Raw genomic sequence first — 21,427 nt, 5'->3', positions numbered from 1 at the left:
AATAGTTCTCAAATACATAAACCTGCATGCATTTTTTTTTTGGATTTTCTTACCCACTACGCCAAATTATATTCGAAGATCATATAAGAAGGATAAAATGGCAGAGCAATTTTCCGATGAAAATGAGCGACAAAAAAGGAATTATCATTAAAAAAAAAACACTCATGTTTGACACAAGTTTTAGATTTTTTTCTAGTATCACATACTGATACAAATAACGTATTTGGTAAAATAATTTTGGACGGAGGAATTACTCGGTTCAATATATAAACAGATTTGTATTCTTACGTATAAATACCTAACTTAGGAGTGTTTTTTTTTTGGATATTTATATGTTAGTTTCGGCTCATGCTATACAATAACCAAGCAAAGTTTCATCGACTGAGAAATTAATGCATGGGTCTCCATACAACAACTTGCTTCATTTACTACACTAAACCGTAATGAGTAGGCAACTGGATCGTGACGTCACATGTAGGCTACGTTTTGGCGGCCCGAAGATTATGAAAGAACGATTACCACGAGGAATTTCGTGCATTGACTCGCCTGTCCCTCTCTATTGCACTCGCATAACTATGCTGTCCCTCTCGCACTTGACCGCCGGCATCATGGGTAGGGCTTGCATTCCGGAATTCCGGAATCTCGAAATTCCGGAATCTCGGACAAATTTTCCGATATTACAATTCCGGAATTGATACAACTGAATATCGAAAATTCCGGAATTGGATTTAAGTACTTTTTTCAGGTTTTAATACGTTTATTATTGAAAATTGTTAAGAAACTACACTATACTGATGTTTTTTGTTGTTAATAAGTGCCTCTTAGTCATTCAGTGACCTATAGTATGGGTATATTTTACTTTTCGGTTTGATAAAGCAGTGGGACAATATGGGCTCATAAAAAAAAGCAAAGTGATTTACTTGCTTAGAATAGTCAGAACAGTCTCAATCCTACATGAGCGAATCTTCGATTTAGATAGAAGGTTTTCTCTATCAACGATTTCGGATCCTGTAGAAGCACATAATATATGATAATCTGAATCATAATTAGGATCTAGGAAGGAAAAAGCCAAATTTCGACCTTCAACTTCTCAAACAACACCACTACGTACTATGTTACGAAGAGTAGGCTGATTATAGAGCTGTTATATTTAACTATTTTATAAAATTATCCATTGAATGGTTTGCTTATACCGCGTATCATAGAATTGAATAAAAGTAACCATTTTAATAAGGTGGTAAAAATGAGATGAAATTATCTGTAGTACTACAAATTAAATTTCTCTTAAACAATAGTAACTTTAATAAACGTAAAGTATCAGAATTTCACATTTTTTGTTGGATTTTAGAAAAAAAAATTAAGTAAAATACGATAACCCCTAATTCCGGAACCAGTTCCGGAATTCCGGAATTCGAATCCAATATCGAAAATCAGTTCCGGAATTGGAGACCATCCGATATTGCAAGCCCTAATCATGGGCAGGACAGCAATAATCATTATGCACGTGCGATAGAGATAGGAACAGGCGGGTCAATGTACGAAATTCCTCGTGCTATTAGCATCTTTTTTTCTTTAACTGATTTGACCGACACGTCAGGGTCGCCATGTAGCGTGTTAATATTAAACGACACTAGGGAATGCAAATCGGTTATTTTTTGTATGGAAATAACCGCGGTTTCGGTTAATACGTAGGCAACTCTGAACGTTCTTAGAAAAGGCTACTTAGAGATCATATAACAAAAAGAGGCATATTATTTATGAAAATATAACTCTTTATACTTTTTTGAGGTATATGCAATTTGGTCGTTATCTGTGTTTCAGGATTGATGACAATTTGGAAATTGTACGTCGAGCGTTATTCCAATTTCGACCTAAGAATATTTTCGTATTACTATTTATAACGATTTTCATTGTGGGCTCAGCCAACAACAGAGTTACAGTAGGCTTCGGTTATAGTTTCATAATGAAGCCTAGTTCTTGTACGTCTGTTTATTTTTTAAATTACACATTTAATCGCTTTTGTAGTTATTCAACGGATGATCATAGAGAAGCATGTCATTCAAGAGTGACGTCAAAAGTTTACATCGCACAGTTGTGCGGTTAATAAAAAATACTGGCAAAAAATTGTATATCAGTAGTTTTTGATATCCCTCAGTAATCATATGACACTGTTAAAAAAATCTTGCTTAAATTATTTTGTATCAAAAAAGCTTGAATCCCGATGGGTACCTCATGAATTTCATACAAAACCTCCGAGGACCTAAAATCGCCATACAAAAAAGGCATTGGAAGAATGAGCTGTGTGCGCTTTAGGGTAATCCTATCCTAATGAAAATTTGTACGCGTGGTCAGAAAGAGATAAAGCACGCATTAAAATAAAGAGTAACGTCCTAATTACTTCAGCTTTTTCTATTCTAAACACTTTCAGTTTGCCCCTCGTAACCGATTATTTCCATACAAAAAATAACCGAAAATAACCGATTTGCATTCCCTAAACGACACATTGTTAAAAATATGTACAGTTAGTATCAATAGTGCGAATGGTACAAAAATGGTGGTAATAATAATCTGCCACCTTGTAATACTTTTCAAAACGTCACAGCCTAATTGTTCCACTAATCGGAACATTATATTTTTGTTCAGCTGTTACTGCTGTGTTGGTATGGCAGCTACCTCTATCAAATCGAGAATTTAAGCGGGCATTACATTATACAATTTGCAGAGCGCTAGCTGAGTTAGCGCGCTAATTTATAGTTAGACCCTATGATCTTTTATACAAAGATGTGTTATACACGTTCCAAAATTGAAGCACTCACCTCGTGTCATGTGTACGAGTTTGTCTCAGTCTGCCTGACGCAAGCGCGAAGGTGTAAGGACTGTATCGTTTATTATAAATACAAATAAAACCTGGTCTAACTGTTGACGTGTGTATTATTTTGTATTACTATGTTCTTAAGGTATACTCTGGGGGTATTTTTAAGCCATATCTGATATAAGAAGGTTTTACATTTATTTTATTTTAGGGACTTTATGATGATTTTAATACCGTCTAGCAATTGTAATTTGGACAAGCCTATCGAGCTTAATTTGAGACTATTTCACCGATTCCTTGGTACGATTTAAAGAAACAAAAGGTTAATATGCTGCCAAAATATGCCATCTAAGTGTCCTTTTCATGATTGCTCAATTGAACATCCACAGAATAAATGTGGTGAATTTTTATCTTTACATGAAAACGACTTTTTATGCAACATTTTGGATTCCCGTCAATTTCTGACGCCAGCGAAATGAGGGAAACAGCTAAAAGAATCTACCGAAATCCAAAGCCTAACGGACATTCATGGCGTTGAACCATGGCTAGAACAGGTCGATAGAAACGCTCCATGATGGTTATATTGTATACCAAAGTCGGGGTTGTCGTAAGTAACATGCCATATTCTCTAAAAGGCCACCAAGCACAGATCCAAAACTTTTTTTCCAACTAAAAGAAATGATTAGACTATGCCCAGATGTTTCGCTTTACGAATCATATGTAATTGCTGTTTACATAGTACGATTTTTTTTGTGTAATATCTCGTCTTGTTCGCAAACCGTAAATTTTCTTGTAGTATTTGTCCAAAATCATTGTAGTTACTCGGGAGGATTGGGTAAATATTGTCCAAACCATATGCTTTACGTGATCTCCCAGGACGAAATGTTACTTATTATTAAAGCATTAATTAAACTATATGTGTAATTTTTTAATAAAAATATAATACCAGAAAAAACGGCTAAGTAAAGTTGTATTTATAATAAACGATACAGTCCTTACCTATACACCGGTTAAAACTTTTCCACAAATAACGTGTATTAAGCAACAAAATGCCGACCTGCGTTATGTTGAAATGATCAAATTATCCGCGGAAGCGCAAAAAAATTGACGGCGTCACATATCATTGGTAAGTAAAAGCTGAAATAATCCGTTTTCTTCGGTTTAATCTTGAATTAAATAAACCAAGCCGCCATTTTCGCCGGCTGACAGAAAGAGATAAGTTTATGTTCTTATCAGCGAGAATGACAAGGACGCACCAACTGCGTACAGTCAGCAGCAGATATACCTGAGCGGGCAAGATGTCCAAGAAAACATATACACTTCAATCGTCACAAAAATAAGGACATCCTAAGTTGTCATTTTCACGTAGGCTTTCAGTTCATCACATATATCTTAACTTCTGAGTTTTTCTTTAACACATACACCCTTATTTAATCACAATAACAATAACGGTTACAAAGCCAGTGGTAACTAAGCACTCAAATTCAAGCTGCTGTCATTAATACCTACACGCACTGCCAATCACGTACGTCAGCAGTCAGGGTGCCACCAATTGCTAAGCAGTTGTTATTTCAATGGTAACTAAGCATCAACATTTTATCTGTTTAACTTTTAAAAAAATACTGTAGCAGCTACGAATTGACACCTCCTTTCTTAAAGAAGTATTTTATCGTCAAGTGTCAAACTTGGTAGGTTCTACGAGAATGATCGGTTTTTTTATTTTAACTGTCATAATATGCGGCCGTTCTTCCAAATCGTAGAGCATATTATGCATATTATTTATAAGGTAGATACAAACATAAGAATAAATTAACTTATCTATAAAATTAAACTAAATAAAAACCAAAAACTACAAAATTAAATGAAATAAAATTAAAATATGTCTAAGAAATTGGGCACCTTTGGCATAGTGCCGAGGACGCTGGCAGCGTTTCCCCGCTGTATTGCTAAGCTATACGTTGAGCGAGAATATATGTTAATATATTTATTTAGTCCGCTTATTGTACACAGGGTGGCCCATTTAGATCGGCCAGTATGGGAAAATCTGCTACTATAAGATATACACCGATCTCTTCTTAGGAATCATGTCATCGATTTTAGTAACACGAAAAACTGCATTCATAAATTTAAAAAAATATGTACTCAGCTTAGGAATCGAACATCGAACGTTTTGAAAAATAAAACTAAGACTATTTCTATTTAGATATCGATTGTGTAGGTCTTAAGCAGTAAATGTTACTATGAAACATGATGTCTGAAATTAATAAAATGCATTGTTTTCATTTTCCACTGCTGACGTGCAGACGTCCACTGCTGAAGGGGGAGGCCTATTATGTTCAGCAGTTGACGTTTTATGGCTGAGGTGATGATGATGATGATTGTTTTCATATCCTTTAATTTATTTTAGTAAGTTTTCGAAAGACCACCATTTTTTAGGGTTCCGTACCCAAAGGGTAAAACGGGACCCTATTACTAAGACTTCGCTGTCCGTCCGTCCGTCCGTCTGTCACCAGGCTGTATCTCACGAACCGTGATAGCTAGACAGTTGAAATTTTCACAGATGATGTATTTCTGTTGCCGCTATAACAACAAATACTAAAAACGGAAAAAAATAAAGATTTAAATGGGGCTCCCATACAACAAACGTGATTTTTGACCAAAGTTAAGCAACGTCGGGAGGGGTATACTTGGATGGGTGACCGTTTTCTTTTTGCTTTTTTTTTGTTTTTTTTTGCATTATGGTACGGAACCCTTCGTGCGCGAGTCCGACTCGCACTTGCCCGGTTTTTTCAATACATTTTACATACATTTTTTTTAAATGTTTGAATGCAGTTTTTAGGGTTCCGTACCCAAAGGGTAAAACGGGACCCTATTACTAAGACTTCGCTGTCCGTCCGTCCGTCCGTCCGTCCGTCTGTCTGTCACCAGGCTGTATCTCACGAACCGTGATAGCTAGACAGTTGAAATTTTCACAGATGATGTATTTCTGTTGCCGCTATAACAACAAATACTAAATACAGAATAAAATAAAGATTTAAGTGGGGCTCCCATACAGCAAACGTGATTTTTGACCAAAGTTAAGCAACGTCGGGCGTCGTCAGTACTTGGATGGGTACCGTTTTCTTTTTGCATTTTTTTCCGTTTTTTTTTTGCTTTATGGTACGGAACCCTTCGTGCGCGAGTCCGACTCGCACTTGCCGGGTTTTTCTTGTTACTAAAATCGATGACATGGTTCCTAAGAAGAGATCGGTGTATGTCTTAGGTATAGTATTAGATTTTCCCATACTGACCGGTCTAAATAGGCCAACCTGTATAGTACTAAAATACGATGCCCCGAATCGATCAAAGCACGAAGGAGAAAATAATTGAATTGAAACGTAACACGTTCACTCTCCCTATCTGACATGTAAACCTTATGGCTTTGTAATAGAGGCTAGCCGTGGCCCCACGTGAGGAGCACGGGCAGTACCTAAAGGTGTTAAACATATCCAACCTAGCAGTAAATATCATTTGGCATTCCGCACAGGAGTACTTAATCTAAGGAACGCCCACTGCGGGTTCAAACCCACAACGTCCTGTTAGAAAGTCGTACATACGCTACATGTGACACATCTTCAAAAATTATATAAACTAATGCGAAATTAACATAAAACCAGAAGACACGAATTAATAATAGAAATGAAACCCAAAAAAAATAAAAAGCTGTAATCTCTAGGTGCGTACGACTGAGATTTGAACCCGCGGTCTCTGCTTTGAAAAGCAAATGCCTGTTACTGAGACCACAACGTGCCTTGACAATTGGCTCTAAATTCGGCTTCAGTTAGCTTTCGCTATGTGTCATACGTTTTGACGATTCAGTTAAAAGAAATAGTTTGCATTGGTTTGCAGTAAGTTGACCGAGAGGCTCCTGTCAAATGGTTGAAGGACAAAACGTGAGATAGATGTATGTGATGACAAGACTGTACTGCTTTCGATGATTGTCAAAACGCTTTACCTGAAATTAGCATGGCTATCTTTCATTCAATATTCGACCATACTTGTATGCTTTAAAGTCTATTTTTCCATATTGTTCAGATATATTTGACACGTTGACCGCTTAGATACCAGTGGTTTTTTGACAGGTAAGGTATCAATGACTTGTTGTAAGTGTAGAAATTAATGAATAGCGACTGTTAAGATATTTGTGACACGCTGAGCGCTCACAAGTAAATCCTACCATGACAGTCAACAACTTTTTGGCAGTTTAAACGTTTACCTTTCTTTGAGCACCTGGAGTGTATAGCGACTTCTGCTGCTGACTGTACATAGATTATCATAGCAGACGCGTCATGGTAAGTTGCATTCATTGTTTGGTGCTTGTCGTACAAATAAGAGAAATATAAATTTCAACTTTAATATTACAGTTTTTTACTTGAACGCATTTTTTCTTGTAATTAAGTACAACAATTGGCAAATTAAACATTATTATTCCCATATTATTGTCCGGGTCGCGTCAATTAAATAAATAGGTATATTGCTGTTTATACAAAGATTACTACAAAATTAGTATTTATTGTCAGGCATTTCATTTTCTCACACAATAACAATTATTATAACATAAAATTGTTAGTAAAATAAAGGATTTTGTTGTTATTGAATTTGCTTTTTGTCATGTTTCTTGCTTTACTATTGAAAAAATTGATTTGACTAGTAGTAAACATTAATTAAAAAATTCAAAGTTTTTTAATTTAAAAAGGTGTTTGAGAACGTTTCATTACCATTAACCAATTAAACTTAATTGGGTATTTCTAGTGTCCGACCGAAGGTTCGGTTTCGGTTTCGGTTTCGGCCAGTTTCGGCCAAAAAATCATGTTTCGGCTGTAGTTTCGGTTTCGGCCAAAAAACGGCCGAACCTTTCGGCCGGGCCGAAACTTACGAAATGGTACTTCGGAATAAGACCAAAAGTTGGGGAATAAGTAGGACAACAATATTAATACCTACATATTATACTGATTCATGTATAGGTACAGAAATTAACTGGTTTATTTATTATAAAACACAATTCCACTAATGAGGGCGCCACTGGACGGTCGACGCAGTCTTAAGAGGCTGTCAATACCTATAACGCACACACTGTCTAATTGTTTCGGAGTGAATGAGTGATTTTACCTCAATTTCCTATTGGTTTGTGTTCCACATGTCCTCTACTTCAGCTTAGCCTTTGGCCTCGCTGCGCCATGCTCGGCCTCCGGTCTCGTTTTTTAATACAATGGACATTGGTTGGAGTCTGTGCTCAACTACTTATCCTGAAGCACGGCTTTGACTTCGCATGAAAGTTCGCCTCACTGGGGCACTTCGGACTTTTAGGCCCAGGTGAAGATTGGTACCCGGCCTTGCGATATTGTCAACAAAAAATTTCGCGCTCGCGTTTTTGGTTGGTTTTTTGGTTGACCCTGTGTCTACATGTTAACTTGACTGGTGAATGAATAGAGTTAGACCAAGAAAATTCTGCAATGATTTTGATAGCATACGCAGTGCAACTAGTGCAAATGTTATTTATACGTCATAATTTCATAGAAGTTTTGACGTTTAAAATAACACTTGCACTGCGTGTGCGTGTGTTATCAAAATCTTTGCAGAATTATCTTGGTCTTAAAAAACTGCTGGAAAAGGTCTCAAGGATATTGGGTGTTGACAGCCCCATAATATGAGTATAAAAGGGGTTTTATGACATTTTTTCAACGATTTTAACAAGTCTACAAAAGTTTCGGTTTCGGTTTCGGCCGAAACTAGAGCCAAAGCCGAACATTCGGTTTCGGTTTCGGTTTCGGCAAAAAAACATGTTTCGGTCGGACACTAGGTATTTCATACCCCGCCTAAAGGGGCACACTGATTAACAGTCCGCCGGACGGTATCAGCCTGTCAGTTGTTCGGAACTGTCAAAATTTTGTTCTAACTGACAGGCCGATACCGTCCGGCGGACTGTTAATCAGTGGGCCCCTTAAGTAACCCACAGTGTCTCGGGTAAAGAAAATAGTCTCAATGTGTACAATTATTATTCTATTAAAAAAACATACCTAACAAAAGTAACAATGATAAGTATAATATAATATCTTTTATTTACATAACTAAATGTGAAAACTTTTTACGTCGGTAGCGAGTACATTACCACAACATACAACTCACTGAAATGATTTGCACCTTCTGTCAAACATCTTATTCTTTAATATTTCTTTTTCTTAAAAGTTTTACGCTTGGCGCCATATTCACTGTTTGCCGTCGTGTTATGGTGGTATCACTGATTTACCAAATTCACGCGCAAGTGACAAACACTAGCCGTCTCTTTTTTACTTAGGTATTTTTTAATCATCGATTCTCGCGCGTTAGCGATCGGACGTGTGTGCTAAATTATTTCTTGCATTTAAATTCGTGTGCAAAAATATTGCCCCAGATTTCGACGTTCGATCTATGGCACGTACTTATACAATCACTTATTTTTATTTGGTAATTATGCTAGCGTAGTATCTAACCAGTTTGGTGAAATGGGAGATAATAGCCAGAGCCCTTTTGGACGAAGCTCAAAAATCCAGCGAAGCCCTACGTCGGCACCTGCACCTTCGCCCAGGACTAAGGAGATACCACTTGAAAATGAGCATATCCCGACCACTCCTGAAATTGTGAACTGGATGAGTCAGATCGAGCAATCACTGAATGAGATATGCAATATTTCTACGGAAGGAAAACTGAACTCCGACCAAAAGCTGAGAGTTAGCAACCTCTGCCGTAAAGTCACAAATGGAGTCTCTAGTATGGCCGTTCTTTACCAGGCGCTTAAAAAAGTAGCATACGTGAATCAAGCTATCACGCAAGCCCTTAAAGAGAAACAGGACCTGTCAAATCAACCCCAAGCCCTTCAAGACAAAATACAGAGCACTTCCAATACCACAGATACGCCCTCTTTCGCCGACATGGTTAAAAATAGCAGTAATAACCTGATCCAGCCGAAAAACCTTAGCTCAGTGGCGATTTATCCTACAGATAAAATGAAATCCAGTGAAGAAACAAAAACTTTGGTCCAAAAAATCATAAACCCGGAAAAAATGAAATTACAAGTGCGGGCTGTACGCAAGGTCAAAAATGGTGGCGTAATCATCAGTACTGACTCCAAGGATGACATAACTAAGCTAAAGGAACAGTTTCAAAAAACTTCTGCGGAACTTACTATTGACGAGCCCCAAAAACGTAAGCCCCGAATCGTCGTTATCGGTGTACCATCGGCTCTTCAAGATCGAGAAGTTTTTAACTGCATATTTGAACAAAATTTAGCCGACAAGCTGCAGGACGTGTCCCTGGAAACTTTTTTGACCTCTATAAAGCTGAGCCACAAATCGGGAAAGAAAAATGCTGAGACCTGCAACTACGTCATCGAAGTACCAGCCTACATTCGTAAATTCCTCATTTCGCAAAACCGTGTTTTTGTTAACTGGTCATCATGCCCTGTAAGGGACTTCACCATCGTTACGAAGTGCTGGTCCTGCCACCAGTACGGCCACGCCGCCAAGACCTGCAAGCAACCAGTGAAGACCTGCGGGCACTGCGGAGATCAAGGACACGCTGAAAACGAGTGCATGAAAAAAGAGGACCCTCCAAAATGCGCAACCTGCACTTACTACAAGAAGCCCAACAACCACAAAACAGGTGACCCTGATTGTCCTGCTAAGAAAATGGCCGAACAAAGGTTTATAAATTCAATTGACTATGAAGGCGCTTGCTTATGAATATGACTTTCAGATTTAATAAATGTTTTAGACAATTTTTATTTTTAATCCGAGTCAAAATTACGACGATGTAGAAAAATTACTAACGAACCCTAAATAAGTAAATAATTATTTTGTTTTTCTTGTTTCTGACGCACTAAGCGCAAAACATGTTTTTGCTACGTTGCGTTATGTAAATATGTGACATACACCACTAATGTTGCGAACTCTTTAGTTTTTTGACAAATATTTAAATTTGTATTTTTTATGATTCTTTACATCATAATATGTCACTCTAAAATAAATGGCTAAACGTTTCGGGTGTATTTTGATTCGAGCTATATTTTCTCTCATTTCCTTCATCTGGCGACCGTTAAATATAATGGAAATGTTACGAAAAGAACGAAGTATAGCCAGGAGGCTATTCGCAACCGCAAAAAACGATATTGTGGCTAAGTTAGAGTCGACCGACATCGACGAAATCACCGCGGCCTTTAACAAGCTCCAGCTTCGAGCCGATTCCTTGTTCAACGTCGACCAACGTATAAAAGAACAATGGCTAAAAACGGACGAGATGACTGAAGATGAAATTTATGAAGACTGCATGACCAGCGATAAGTATGAAAGCGACTGGGAGCGTATAAAAGTCATGTACGACAACGTTTCCCGGAAGAACGAACGCAAGAAGAGGTCTCGCAAGTCTAGCGGCAGCGATGAGTCGAATAATATGGACAAATCTCATCAATGTTGTGAGAAGTCGGCGTGCAGTTCTGCATGTCATTCAAGACGATTCCGTCTACCGAAATTTGAGTTACGGAAGTTTGACGGCAATACGAAAAACTGGATTGGTTTTTGGTGTCAATTTCAGAAAATCGACGACGACGAATCAATAGACGACGGAGATAAGTTTCAGTACTTATACCAATGCACTGTTCCAGATACTCCAGCGCGAGAGATCGTCGAGAGCTTTCCGCCGTCGGGAGCTAACTATAAGAAGGCTGTTGAGCAATTGAAGTCCAGGTTTGCACGTGACGAAATGTTGATCGACATTTATGTGCGTGAACTGCTTAATCTTGTATTAGCACAAGCCAAAGGTAATACTTCCTATAAATTAGGCCACTTATACGATAAATTAAATACGCAATTACAAGCACTACAAAGTTTAGGTGTCACTATAGATAAATACGCTGCTTTACTTTTCCCTTTAGTTGAGTCCGCCTTGCCCGAATCTGTTTTACGAGCATGGCAGAGATCCCACGTACTCGAGGAGAAGAGCGACGATCATCTGAACCGGCTTATGCAGTTCCTGAAACGCGAGGTGGAGTCGGAGGAGCGGATCCAGCTTGCGCGTAGCGGAATAGCATCGGGTGACAGTTTGCATAGCGTTTCTACTCAACCTACCGCGGCATGCTTGGTATCAACGGAAGACGCAGGTAAGAAGATTTGTTGCGTTTGGTGTGAAAAGGCATCGCATACCAGCTTCGAGTGCTACAAAGCTAACAAGATGTCGTATGAAGCTAGGAAGGATGTGCTAAATAAAAAAGGAGCATGCCATATTTGTTTAAAAACGGGACATAATACGAAAAGATGTAAAAATTTCACAAAATGCCTTTTCTGCTCCAAACGTCATTCTATATTGATGTGCCCTGACGTTAAAACGTCAAGTCAAAATGAAAATGATAAAACTTCAGATATTGAAACGTCAGACTTAAATAACAACGTAACTCAAAATAAGGCTAGTACTATACTATTGCAAACGTTTATGGCGAATATTATAAGCGATAAGAAATGTATACCGGTACGATGCTTTATTGATTCGGGAGCACAGAAGACTTATTTACGTCGCGATATAATAGAAAGTTTAAATTTGAAGCCTGTTGGCAAAGAAATCGTGTCGAATTGTCTTTTTGGTGGGATCGAAACTAAAAAGGAACTGTTTCATACCTACGAGTTCACTGTCGCAAGTTTGGATAAGAAGTATCAATGTAGAATGACCGCGCGCGACAAGTCTAAGCTCTGCGGATATGTTCCTCGTTTAAATGTAAATCATGAGATGTTCAAAGAGTTGCAGAAACATAATATCACCCTGAGCGACGTCGGCGATGCGACCGCACCTGACATCGGGCTTTTGATCGGCGCAGATCACGCAGGCGTGTTGCTCACGGAGAGTTTCGTGGAACTGAACAATAACCTCGTGGCAATAAAGAATAAATTTGGATGGACGCTTCAAGGACCTATCATGAACACATGCAGTGTCCTAATGAACGTAGTATTGGAAAATGAAACTAAGTTGACAGTTTATGACAGAGAAGTCAACATAGAAACTAAGAAAGTACTGCTCGCTAACAATACTGCAGATTATAGTACGTTTCTGTGTACACTTATTTACTTCTATAAATACATTATAAACCTAACCGGTACTCTTTTCCTGCGGTTCGGAGGGATGATATGGATCATTTTATGCACGTGTGTAATTTACCAAGTCGTGCATCTGACTAAATTGACCATGTCGCTAACGACCAAAGCCTTTCTTATGGACGTACGAACATTTTTCACAAGACGTGGAAGAATTGGCGCAAAGTACATCACGGATAACATCAGCAGCACTAACTTCCGCGAAAATGAAAATGGTTCAGGAACGAGTACGTGGAGAGGCTCATCCAGCAGGGCAAGGAGAGGGAATCGTATTTAAGGGTAGGTGATGTAGATTATAAAGTGGTCTTTAAGTAAGAGATAATTGTGTAAGAGTGGCTAAGGTGCGCACAGCAGATGGGCAATAATTCACACGAGCCGTTCAACGCCTGAACCCGCTTGAAACACAGGACTCTACCGAGATCTAGAGAAGAGTTTTGGGCCTCTTGCCCAAAAGGTGGGAGGATGTTGCGAACTCTTTAGTTTTTTGACAAATATTTAAATTTGTATTTTTTATGATTCTTTACATCATAATATGTCACTCTAAAATAAATGGCTAAACGTTTCGGGTGTATTTTGATTCGAGCTATATTTTCTCTCATTTCCTTCAACTAACCTAGATTATTATTAGTCATTATTGTCAAGTAATTGAAATTAGAATTATATAGTTTGTTTTTATATTAAGCACATAATAACATAGATTAGCAATAATTTTATAATGTAAACTTATCTAATTGATGTCTACCTAAATGCACACTTGTAAGTTCTTCCTTTTGGTAATTAATATTTTTCTACCTGAGATACAGGATTTTCCTAGTTCAGGTAGAAGTCATTGAAAAAACGTACTTTATAAGATATTCTTGACCTAATGTTAAATGTATGACTATGTTTTCTAAAAAAAAAAAAATATATTATTATATTAAAAATATATTATTAATTGTGCCGTCTCTTTTACGCATTTGCGTATGAAGTTGTAAACAAATTGTAACTAATGCTGCCGTGACGTTGGCAATTTGGTTGGCATCATTTTTTTCGCTTGATATGTTAGTGTATGGCATATCTAGTATAAAAGATCATAGGTTAGATCGTAAAAAGTCTGCAGCGATTTTAATAGCCCACGAAGTACAAGTGTCATTTTAAACGTCAAACTTCTATGAAATTATGACGTATACATAACACTTACACTGCGTGGGCTATTAAATCCGCTGCAGACTTTGTTTGGTGCAACTATAGTATAGTGTAAAGACAGCTAGCCAGTTAGTGACCCGATCTAGTGCTATCAAATGTGCTCTGCCGTACTAGCGCTACCTAGCGCACTAGAACGCATAGTATAAATGGTTTTAGCGCACTCTAGCGCTTATAGGTACTGTGCAAGGTCAGTTGTCGGCACGCCACCGACGCACTCGAACGTATGGATGTTTTATTGTTTTAGCAATTCTTCAAACTGTGATGATCCCAACCTTAAATAATTTCTGGCATCTGTATACTGTAGTTCGTTCAAAATGTTTAAGCTGGACATTTTTTTTCAACAGATATTGTTTTACCCAGCATTTCCTACGTGTTTTTACTCGTGAAAATTGAACTAGACAACAGTGTTAAAACAATACCAACTTTTTGATGTTTTGATGGTGCCATGATACAGGATGTTACTGACCATCGGGCTTTAAATCCAGATTCCAGGGCTCGATACTACTCGCTAAACTGAGCTACTTTAATTATGGCACCAACCCCGAAATCCCGATTTTTTTTTTACTTTTTCATAGATTTTGGCTGATCAGATGTCGACGTTTTCTATGGAAAAGCCAAAAAAAATTCCCCGATTTTAGGGTTGGTCCCATAGTAAAAGTAGCTCAGTTTAGCGAGTAAAATCAAGCCCTGGAATTAAAGTCAGAAACATACTGTATACTAGCTCGGAAGATAAGGCTCGATTCGAACGATGATCACTGCTGAAATGAAAATAAGACACTAACTAGCGTCGCTAGCTAGTATACTGTAATGAACAAGCTCTTTTTTATCTCGCCTAGTAACACTTAATGAGCGCTCTGCAAATTGTATAATGTAATGCCCGCTTAAGTGCCAGTTGGCTAGCCAAGTCATGATCGCGAAATATTACCAAGCGCAATCCAAATATTGTAAGTATGGGGTCATCCATTAATTACGTCACACCAATTTCTAGGTTTTTTGACCCCTCCCCCCCCTTGTCACACTTGGTCACATTTGGCAAACCCCTCCACCCCTAGTGTGACGTCACATTTTTTCTACGAAATCGCCAAATCGAATTAAGTAAGTACCTAAGTATTATTAATATTTTATCAAAATATTTTTGACGATATAAATATTAGTAATTTTATAACCCAAAACTGCTTAGGAAAGAAAATTAAACGATTAAAAACTATTTTCGTTTTAAAAACTTGATATTTAAATGTACAGCGAACTAAATAATTTAAATAAATTTTCGGTTACTGATGAAGTTAAAGTGACGTCACAAAGTGTGTGTCTCCCCCCTCCCCCATGTCACAATATGTCACATTTTCTTGACCCCCTCCCTCCCCCTAAACGTGTGACGTAATTAATGGATGACGCCTATTAGAGTAGATATATATTGCAAGTATTAGAGCAATGGCATTTCGCAAGCGACATTCTCGATGGCCTGCCTTTTCTTTATATCGTCGGTGCGAATAAAAAAAACGCTATGTGTTTTTTTTACGATTTTTTGATTTTGGCATATTTGAATTCCTTTTTAAATTTCCTGTCGACCCACATAAATATTTTTGTTATATCTTTATTAGTTTTGAAAATAAAAATTCCGCCATGTGAACACAGAACAACATTTGTCCAAAAAAAATAACAGAACAGAAACAAAAAATAGCTATGTGATTTTTTAGCACATAACGATATTAAATGCTTTGTTTTCCGTCGAGGGTAATGGCAATAATGTTGCACATGGCGATTTATTGTAGAATGGATTACCCGACATAGACCCTAAAATCCGCTATGTATCATCTCTCGTACTATGTTACTTTGGCAACAAATCGCTATGTGTACAAATTTCACACATGATGATTTTAATGAACCAAATTTAAGTCGCTATGTAGCAAAATTTGGTTAAAATAATATATTGAAAAAAATTTCATGGAAATCTGTTTATTTTCTTCATGAGTATCATGTAAAAATCATTGATCTATCAGAAAAAAAATACAGGCGCAACAAATATATTACAAACAGGAAAATAAACAGTTATTTTTGTCTCCTGAAAACTGAAAAGTAGCTTAAAAATACATGGCGATTTTTTTATTCGCACCGACGATATGTTAGTTTGTAAGGTATGTATCTATTGGGCCTTAGTTGCCTGAAAATAAATGCTTTGATTGATTTATACCGTCTCGTATAATAAGAGTATACTATCTCGTATTTCTAACACGTTCACTGTCCCAATTTGAATTGTTAACCTTACGGCTTTGTAATATAGTAGGCATGTGTCGTTCACGAGTGAGTGATTTAAATGAACTGTATCATTTGACTGAACTCACTCACTCTTCAACTCGGTGCAGATTCAACTCGCTCAGTAACTCATCTATCTCAAGTGTTCCTTGCTCGCTCTTTCCCACTCACGATTCGAATGAGCCGGACGAGCGTGACGAGCGAGTGTGACGATGCGAATAGGTTTCGGAGCAGTTCGAAAGAATTCGGAGGGTGTCGAGAAAACATGGCGGGATCGTATCGCGTGATTTGCCATCTTGGTCGCACTTATGTCTTCTGATTGATTGACATCTCTCTCTTTTCGTGAACAATATAGCTTACAGATCTACTGAGCGAAAGATATGAATCAATCTTTTCAACTCAATGAAGCGTTTTGCGCATTTCTATAATAGAGGCTTGCCGTGACCCATATACGGGGCACAGACAGTGAACGTGTTAACAAGCCGAGACTAAGGTTAAGCTCCATTCTAGTTCTATACATATGTGTCGAAATCAAATCAACGCGCTTCTTGCAAATACGCACTGGCGGGGTCGCCATGTAACGCTAAAGGTGCATAAATTGACCTCTCTTCAGTGGGAACTACGTATAGCGGTGTGTCGCCGTCTCGATATCATAACTTTACGTCTAATATAAATTTTGTCTATGTTTATGTTTTTCTTTTCTTTTTGTTTTGTTTATTTTTTTGTATAATTTTTTTGTATTCTCTGTTTTCTTGATTACTTCTTCTGCATATCTTTTGCAATGTTTTATGTGTTATCTGTCGCGGCACTCGTGGCATCACCGAATGGGCCCTACGGAAGATCAGCGCTGGCTATGTAGATGTAGCTAGCTATACTGAGTCGGGTCCATTTCGTGATGCACACTCATCGATTTCTTCTTTCCTTGTTGTTGTTGTGTTTTGTGATCGTCACGAAATCTTTTACCTTTATCTTTTATCTTATCGTTATCTGTCTCTCTCACCGGATGAGCGGTAGAAGCTAGTTACCTTGACGGAGAAGTCGATGACGGGTCTCTGCTTGCGCGTGCGGCGCGGCTTGTGGTCGTCCTTGTCGGCGCCCTTGCTCTTGCCGCTGTTGCGGCGCGGCCCGCGGCGCGGCTTGGCGCCTTTACCCTCCTCGCCCTCCGTCGTGTTGCCCTGACGGAAACAAACAATAATGTATCTATAGATTATCAAGCAAATCTTGTCAGTAGCAAAAGGAGCGAAATTCAACTTTTCTATGAGACGTTATCCCTTCGCGCCTACATTTTTAAAATTTGCCGCCTTTTTTACTGACAAGATCTGCTTGACCAAGTATATTACAGACTTATAAAGTTTCAATGGTCGCATCTATTGAAGTAGATAACAAAGGACTGGCCCTTACGGGCAATAATAATGAGGTATGAATGGGTGTGCAGCGGTGTGACTCGCATCACGCGCGCGATTGGTTGACCGCTTCGCGTTGATGTAACAATCTTAATGTGTCTTTTTCTCAAAAATGGACGGCAAAGTCAACTTTGCCATCTAAAAAATAGGTCGCGAAGCGCGTAGTTTATGGTTAGTCAAAAATTAAAAAGTTAAAAACATTGCAGTCTCGATTTTGGGACTGCAATGTTGCATACAAATTCCATTATTTGTCGAGTTCCAAACTTTTTAAAAGTTGATATGACCATATCAAATGAAGGCACAGGCCCATTAAACAGCCAAACAGATGATTAGTACCGTGACTATTTAGATGTCTCAAATAGGTTGGCGTATATTTGGCAGAAAAATACACTTCTATTTTTTTTATTAAAAAAATAAAAAGGCGGCAAGGGCTTTTTTCTGTCAAAATATACATGCAAGAACGTTGCTTTTGTAAAATATTTCTATGATATTTATATTTCTTGCACCATTTTTGAGAAAAGCACTATATATGACTCGGCTGGAAGGCTACTTGCTGGCTTCGGATTCAATTAAACGGACTCCCAAGGTCGTCCGTTTAAAACGAATCCTCAGCCTGCAAGTAGCTACTTCCGAGCCTCGACAATAATGTACTATTAATTGAAAAACAGCAGTGGACCGCAGAGCAGTGGTGGCCGAGTGGATATGACGTCTGACTTTCAATCCGGAGGTCGCGGGTTCAAATCCTGGCTCGTACCAATGAGTTTTTCGGAACTTATGTACGAAATATCATTTGATATTTACCACTAGCTTTTCGGTGAAGGAAAACATCGTGAGGAAACCTGCATACATCTGCGAAGAAATTCAAAGGTGTATGTAAAGTCCCCAACCCGCATTGGGCTAGCGTGGGGACTATAGCCCAAGCCCTCTCGCGCATGAGAGGAGGCCTGTGCTCAGCAGTGGGACGTATATAGGCTGAAATGATGATGATGATGATGAATTGAAAAACACATTTTAAAAATAAGTTACGGCAAATATGTAAAATTATGAATCTAATACGATCATTTATATTCTTCTGCTTTCATAAATAATAGTTATTGATTTTTAAAAAGTGTTTCCAATTTAAAGACATGTCAAGATCGCTTACCTTCTTTCTAATGCAAAAAAAACTACCTATAGTTTTAAAATTATGAACTATTGTAGAGAATTGAATAGTGTGTACCTCTCCCTCGCTCTGGCTCTTGTGCGACCGGGTGCGGCGCCGCACCTTGCGCACGCGCTGCGCCGCGCGCTCCTCCACATCCGTGTCCACCTCCGCCAGCGTGCACGCGCGACCCGCTCTGAAAATAACAACTTATTTTAACATCACGTCAATTCACTGATTACTGTACCAAGTCTTATAGAAGAAGCCAATAGGCTGTACTCTCTGCGCCGCATTTTAAGTGTCACCCGATCGATGGTCACGAAAACGTACGCTCGGAGCGTCAGGGGCATGTACGCTGAAGGCTGACGCCACTAACATATAGCGGTAGCGGTGGACGCTCGGGGCTTACGTTCCGCGGCCATGGCACATGACCTAACTTCGTAAACTAGTTGTAAGCTCTTGAGCTAAATAGCAGACATAAAGGACTGAAAAGAGAGAATGACGGGAAATTCCACTGATGAGATAAAAACATGTTTACCTAACTTTATCCCGACTGCTAAGGAAAAAAATACACCTAAACCACGGAATAAATAATAGTACTAGGTACAGAAGACTCACTCTCTAACAAAACCCGTCTGTTACGATCAGGACAGGTGTGGCCGCTAGCTAGGTGGCCACAGCGCCACGCGCGGCTTATGGCTAGCCACCAAAATAGGGTATTATACTGTATTTAAAATTAATTATTTTACACATGCATGAAATAAAGCACCAGATAATTATTAGAAAAACACAGATAGGAGTTATTTTTAAACACAAGTTCTATTTAATAAATCGGATAGAAATATAAAAAGTTGACCGTGACAATGTTTCTGTGACCGATGTTTCATATAAATTCCATATTAGCAAATCGTTTTGACAGTTCTAAAAAAGTAACTGATTTGACTAGTAGGAAAATACCCTATTAGTGTGGAACGGATGTACTTTTAGCTACCTGTAGCAAAGCGACGAAATCGCGGAGTGAGCCACGCCTGCCTAAACAAAGAGACAATTATTCTTGCCTTGTCTTGCCTATCAGCACAAAAACAGGTTAGAAGGGGAGAACTTACAGCATTTCAATCTCTCGCAACTGCCCGAGCACGGGCATGAGCTCGACGCGGCGGTTGGACAGAAGGTGCCAGATGATGCCCGGCGGCCGCTGGCTCATCCTCTGTGTCTCTATCACCTGGAAGATTTACAGCCAAATGTTCATCAATCAATGTTGTTTGACGGTGTGATCCTCCCCAGCCGGACCACCTCGTCTGATTGCGCTCAGTTTTTAATGGCGAAATGTACCTCTAATGTACTTCACGTACCTCGTCGGAAATTGAACGTACCTCTGTAGTTTGGCAGATATATGCGTTTAAAAGGGGTCCGGCTGGGGAGTAAAATCTGCAGCCGGACCACGCCTGGATCCGATCATATCTGTTATTTTGAGATATAATTTAAATATCAGATGAATGTACCAGTTACGTACCTCCGAAGAAATCGTTTTTTTATTTAAAAAATGGTCTCATAAATGAATTTTCATACATTTCATTTTTTGAGTATACGCTTAAGCGCCTGTCAAAAAATAATAGCAACATAGTAGAAAACAAATGTATTCAATTCGGGCAAGTCGTCTAACGCGTCAACTAGATACAAATGTGGGTGGTTATAGGGAGTGTTTTAAACCGACACGAGTTGCGAATTACCTTTTCGCACGTGTATTGTACAACGTTTTACAGTACACAGTTGAAATTCGCAGAGATGTTGCCGCTATAACAACAAATACTAAAAAATAATAAAATAAATATTAACGTGGGGCTCCCATGCAACAAACGTGATTTACTTTGCCTCATTGTGCGTAATTTATAAATAAATATTAAGTATACGGACATTCTTATAGTAGACCGGCCAGCGAAAGAAAAGTGTTCTAGAAATCGATTTCCGCTCATGTCGTCCGGGATATGGGTGAATATGGTATCAATGCATTCAGTGTAATGCCTTGAACCCAAATATATGTATGAGATGACAAGCGCGAAATTGGTGGGGATAATTGCTGTGACGTCATAAAGTCGGCAGTACAAATATATAACGTACTGTAACATTTTCAATACTTGGTCTAACAAATTATTAGAAAACGTTCAAAAATTTCACAAACCACAGTTGACTTCGAACTGCTATAAATTGAAAATGGCTGAATGGATTAGTCCAAAATACATACCAAATGACTGTGAATATCCTTTACATAATGTTAAAAAATGATTAACCAGATATATCAAAAAATAAGAAAAGTATATCAAGTTGGAAAAAAAGTGTAGGTCTCACAGTGTTTTATAGAAGCCAAAAAAGTGACATCCTCATTTTATTGCAAATTACTGAAGTTTAGACCATTACAAATGCGAGACTAAAATTCCCGCGTGTCCAATTTGCGTAGTTTTTGTGTAATAATTTTTTGAAAATC

At 38.3% G+C, this 21,427-nt stretch overlaps 1 protein-coding gene across 1 annotated transcript in view; it reads right to left on the bottom strand.

Moving 5' to 3' along the window:
* LOC134675381 (protein piccolo) overlaps positions 1-21,427 on the bottom strand; it is a 59,488-nt gene that overhangs the window by 13,508 nt on the left and 24,553 nt on the right. Inside the window, exons 7-9 of the mRNA XM_063533593.1 lie at positions 20,052-20,167; positions 19,024-19,141; positions 17,427-17,576 (exon numbers count right to left, since the gene is read on the bottom strand). Coding sequence (XP_063389663.1) covers positions 17,427-17,576; positions 19,024-19,141; positions 20,052-20,167 — 384 coding nt within the window. The remainder of the gene's footprint in view (positions 1-17,426; positions 17,577-19,023; positions 19,142-20,051; positions 20,168-21,427) is intronic.

This window comes from Cydia fagiglandana, chromosome 21, assembly GCF_963556715.1.
Source record: "Cydia fagiglandana chromosome 21, ilCydFagi1.1, whole genome shotgun sequence".
Classification (NCBI taxonomy): domain Eukaryota; kingdom Metazoa; phylum Arthropoda; class Insecta; order Lepidoptera; family Tortricidae; genus Cydia; species Cydia fagiglandana.
Note: the sequence above shows the minus strand (reverse complement) of the source record. Positions and strands in the feature narration are given on the sequence as shown.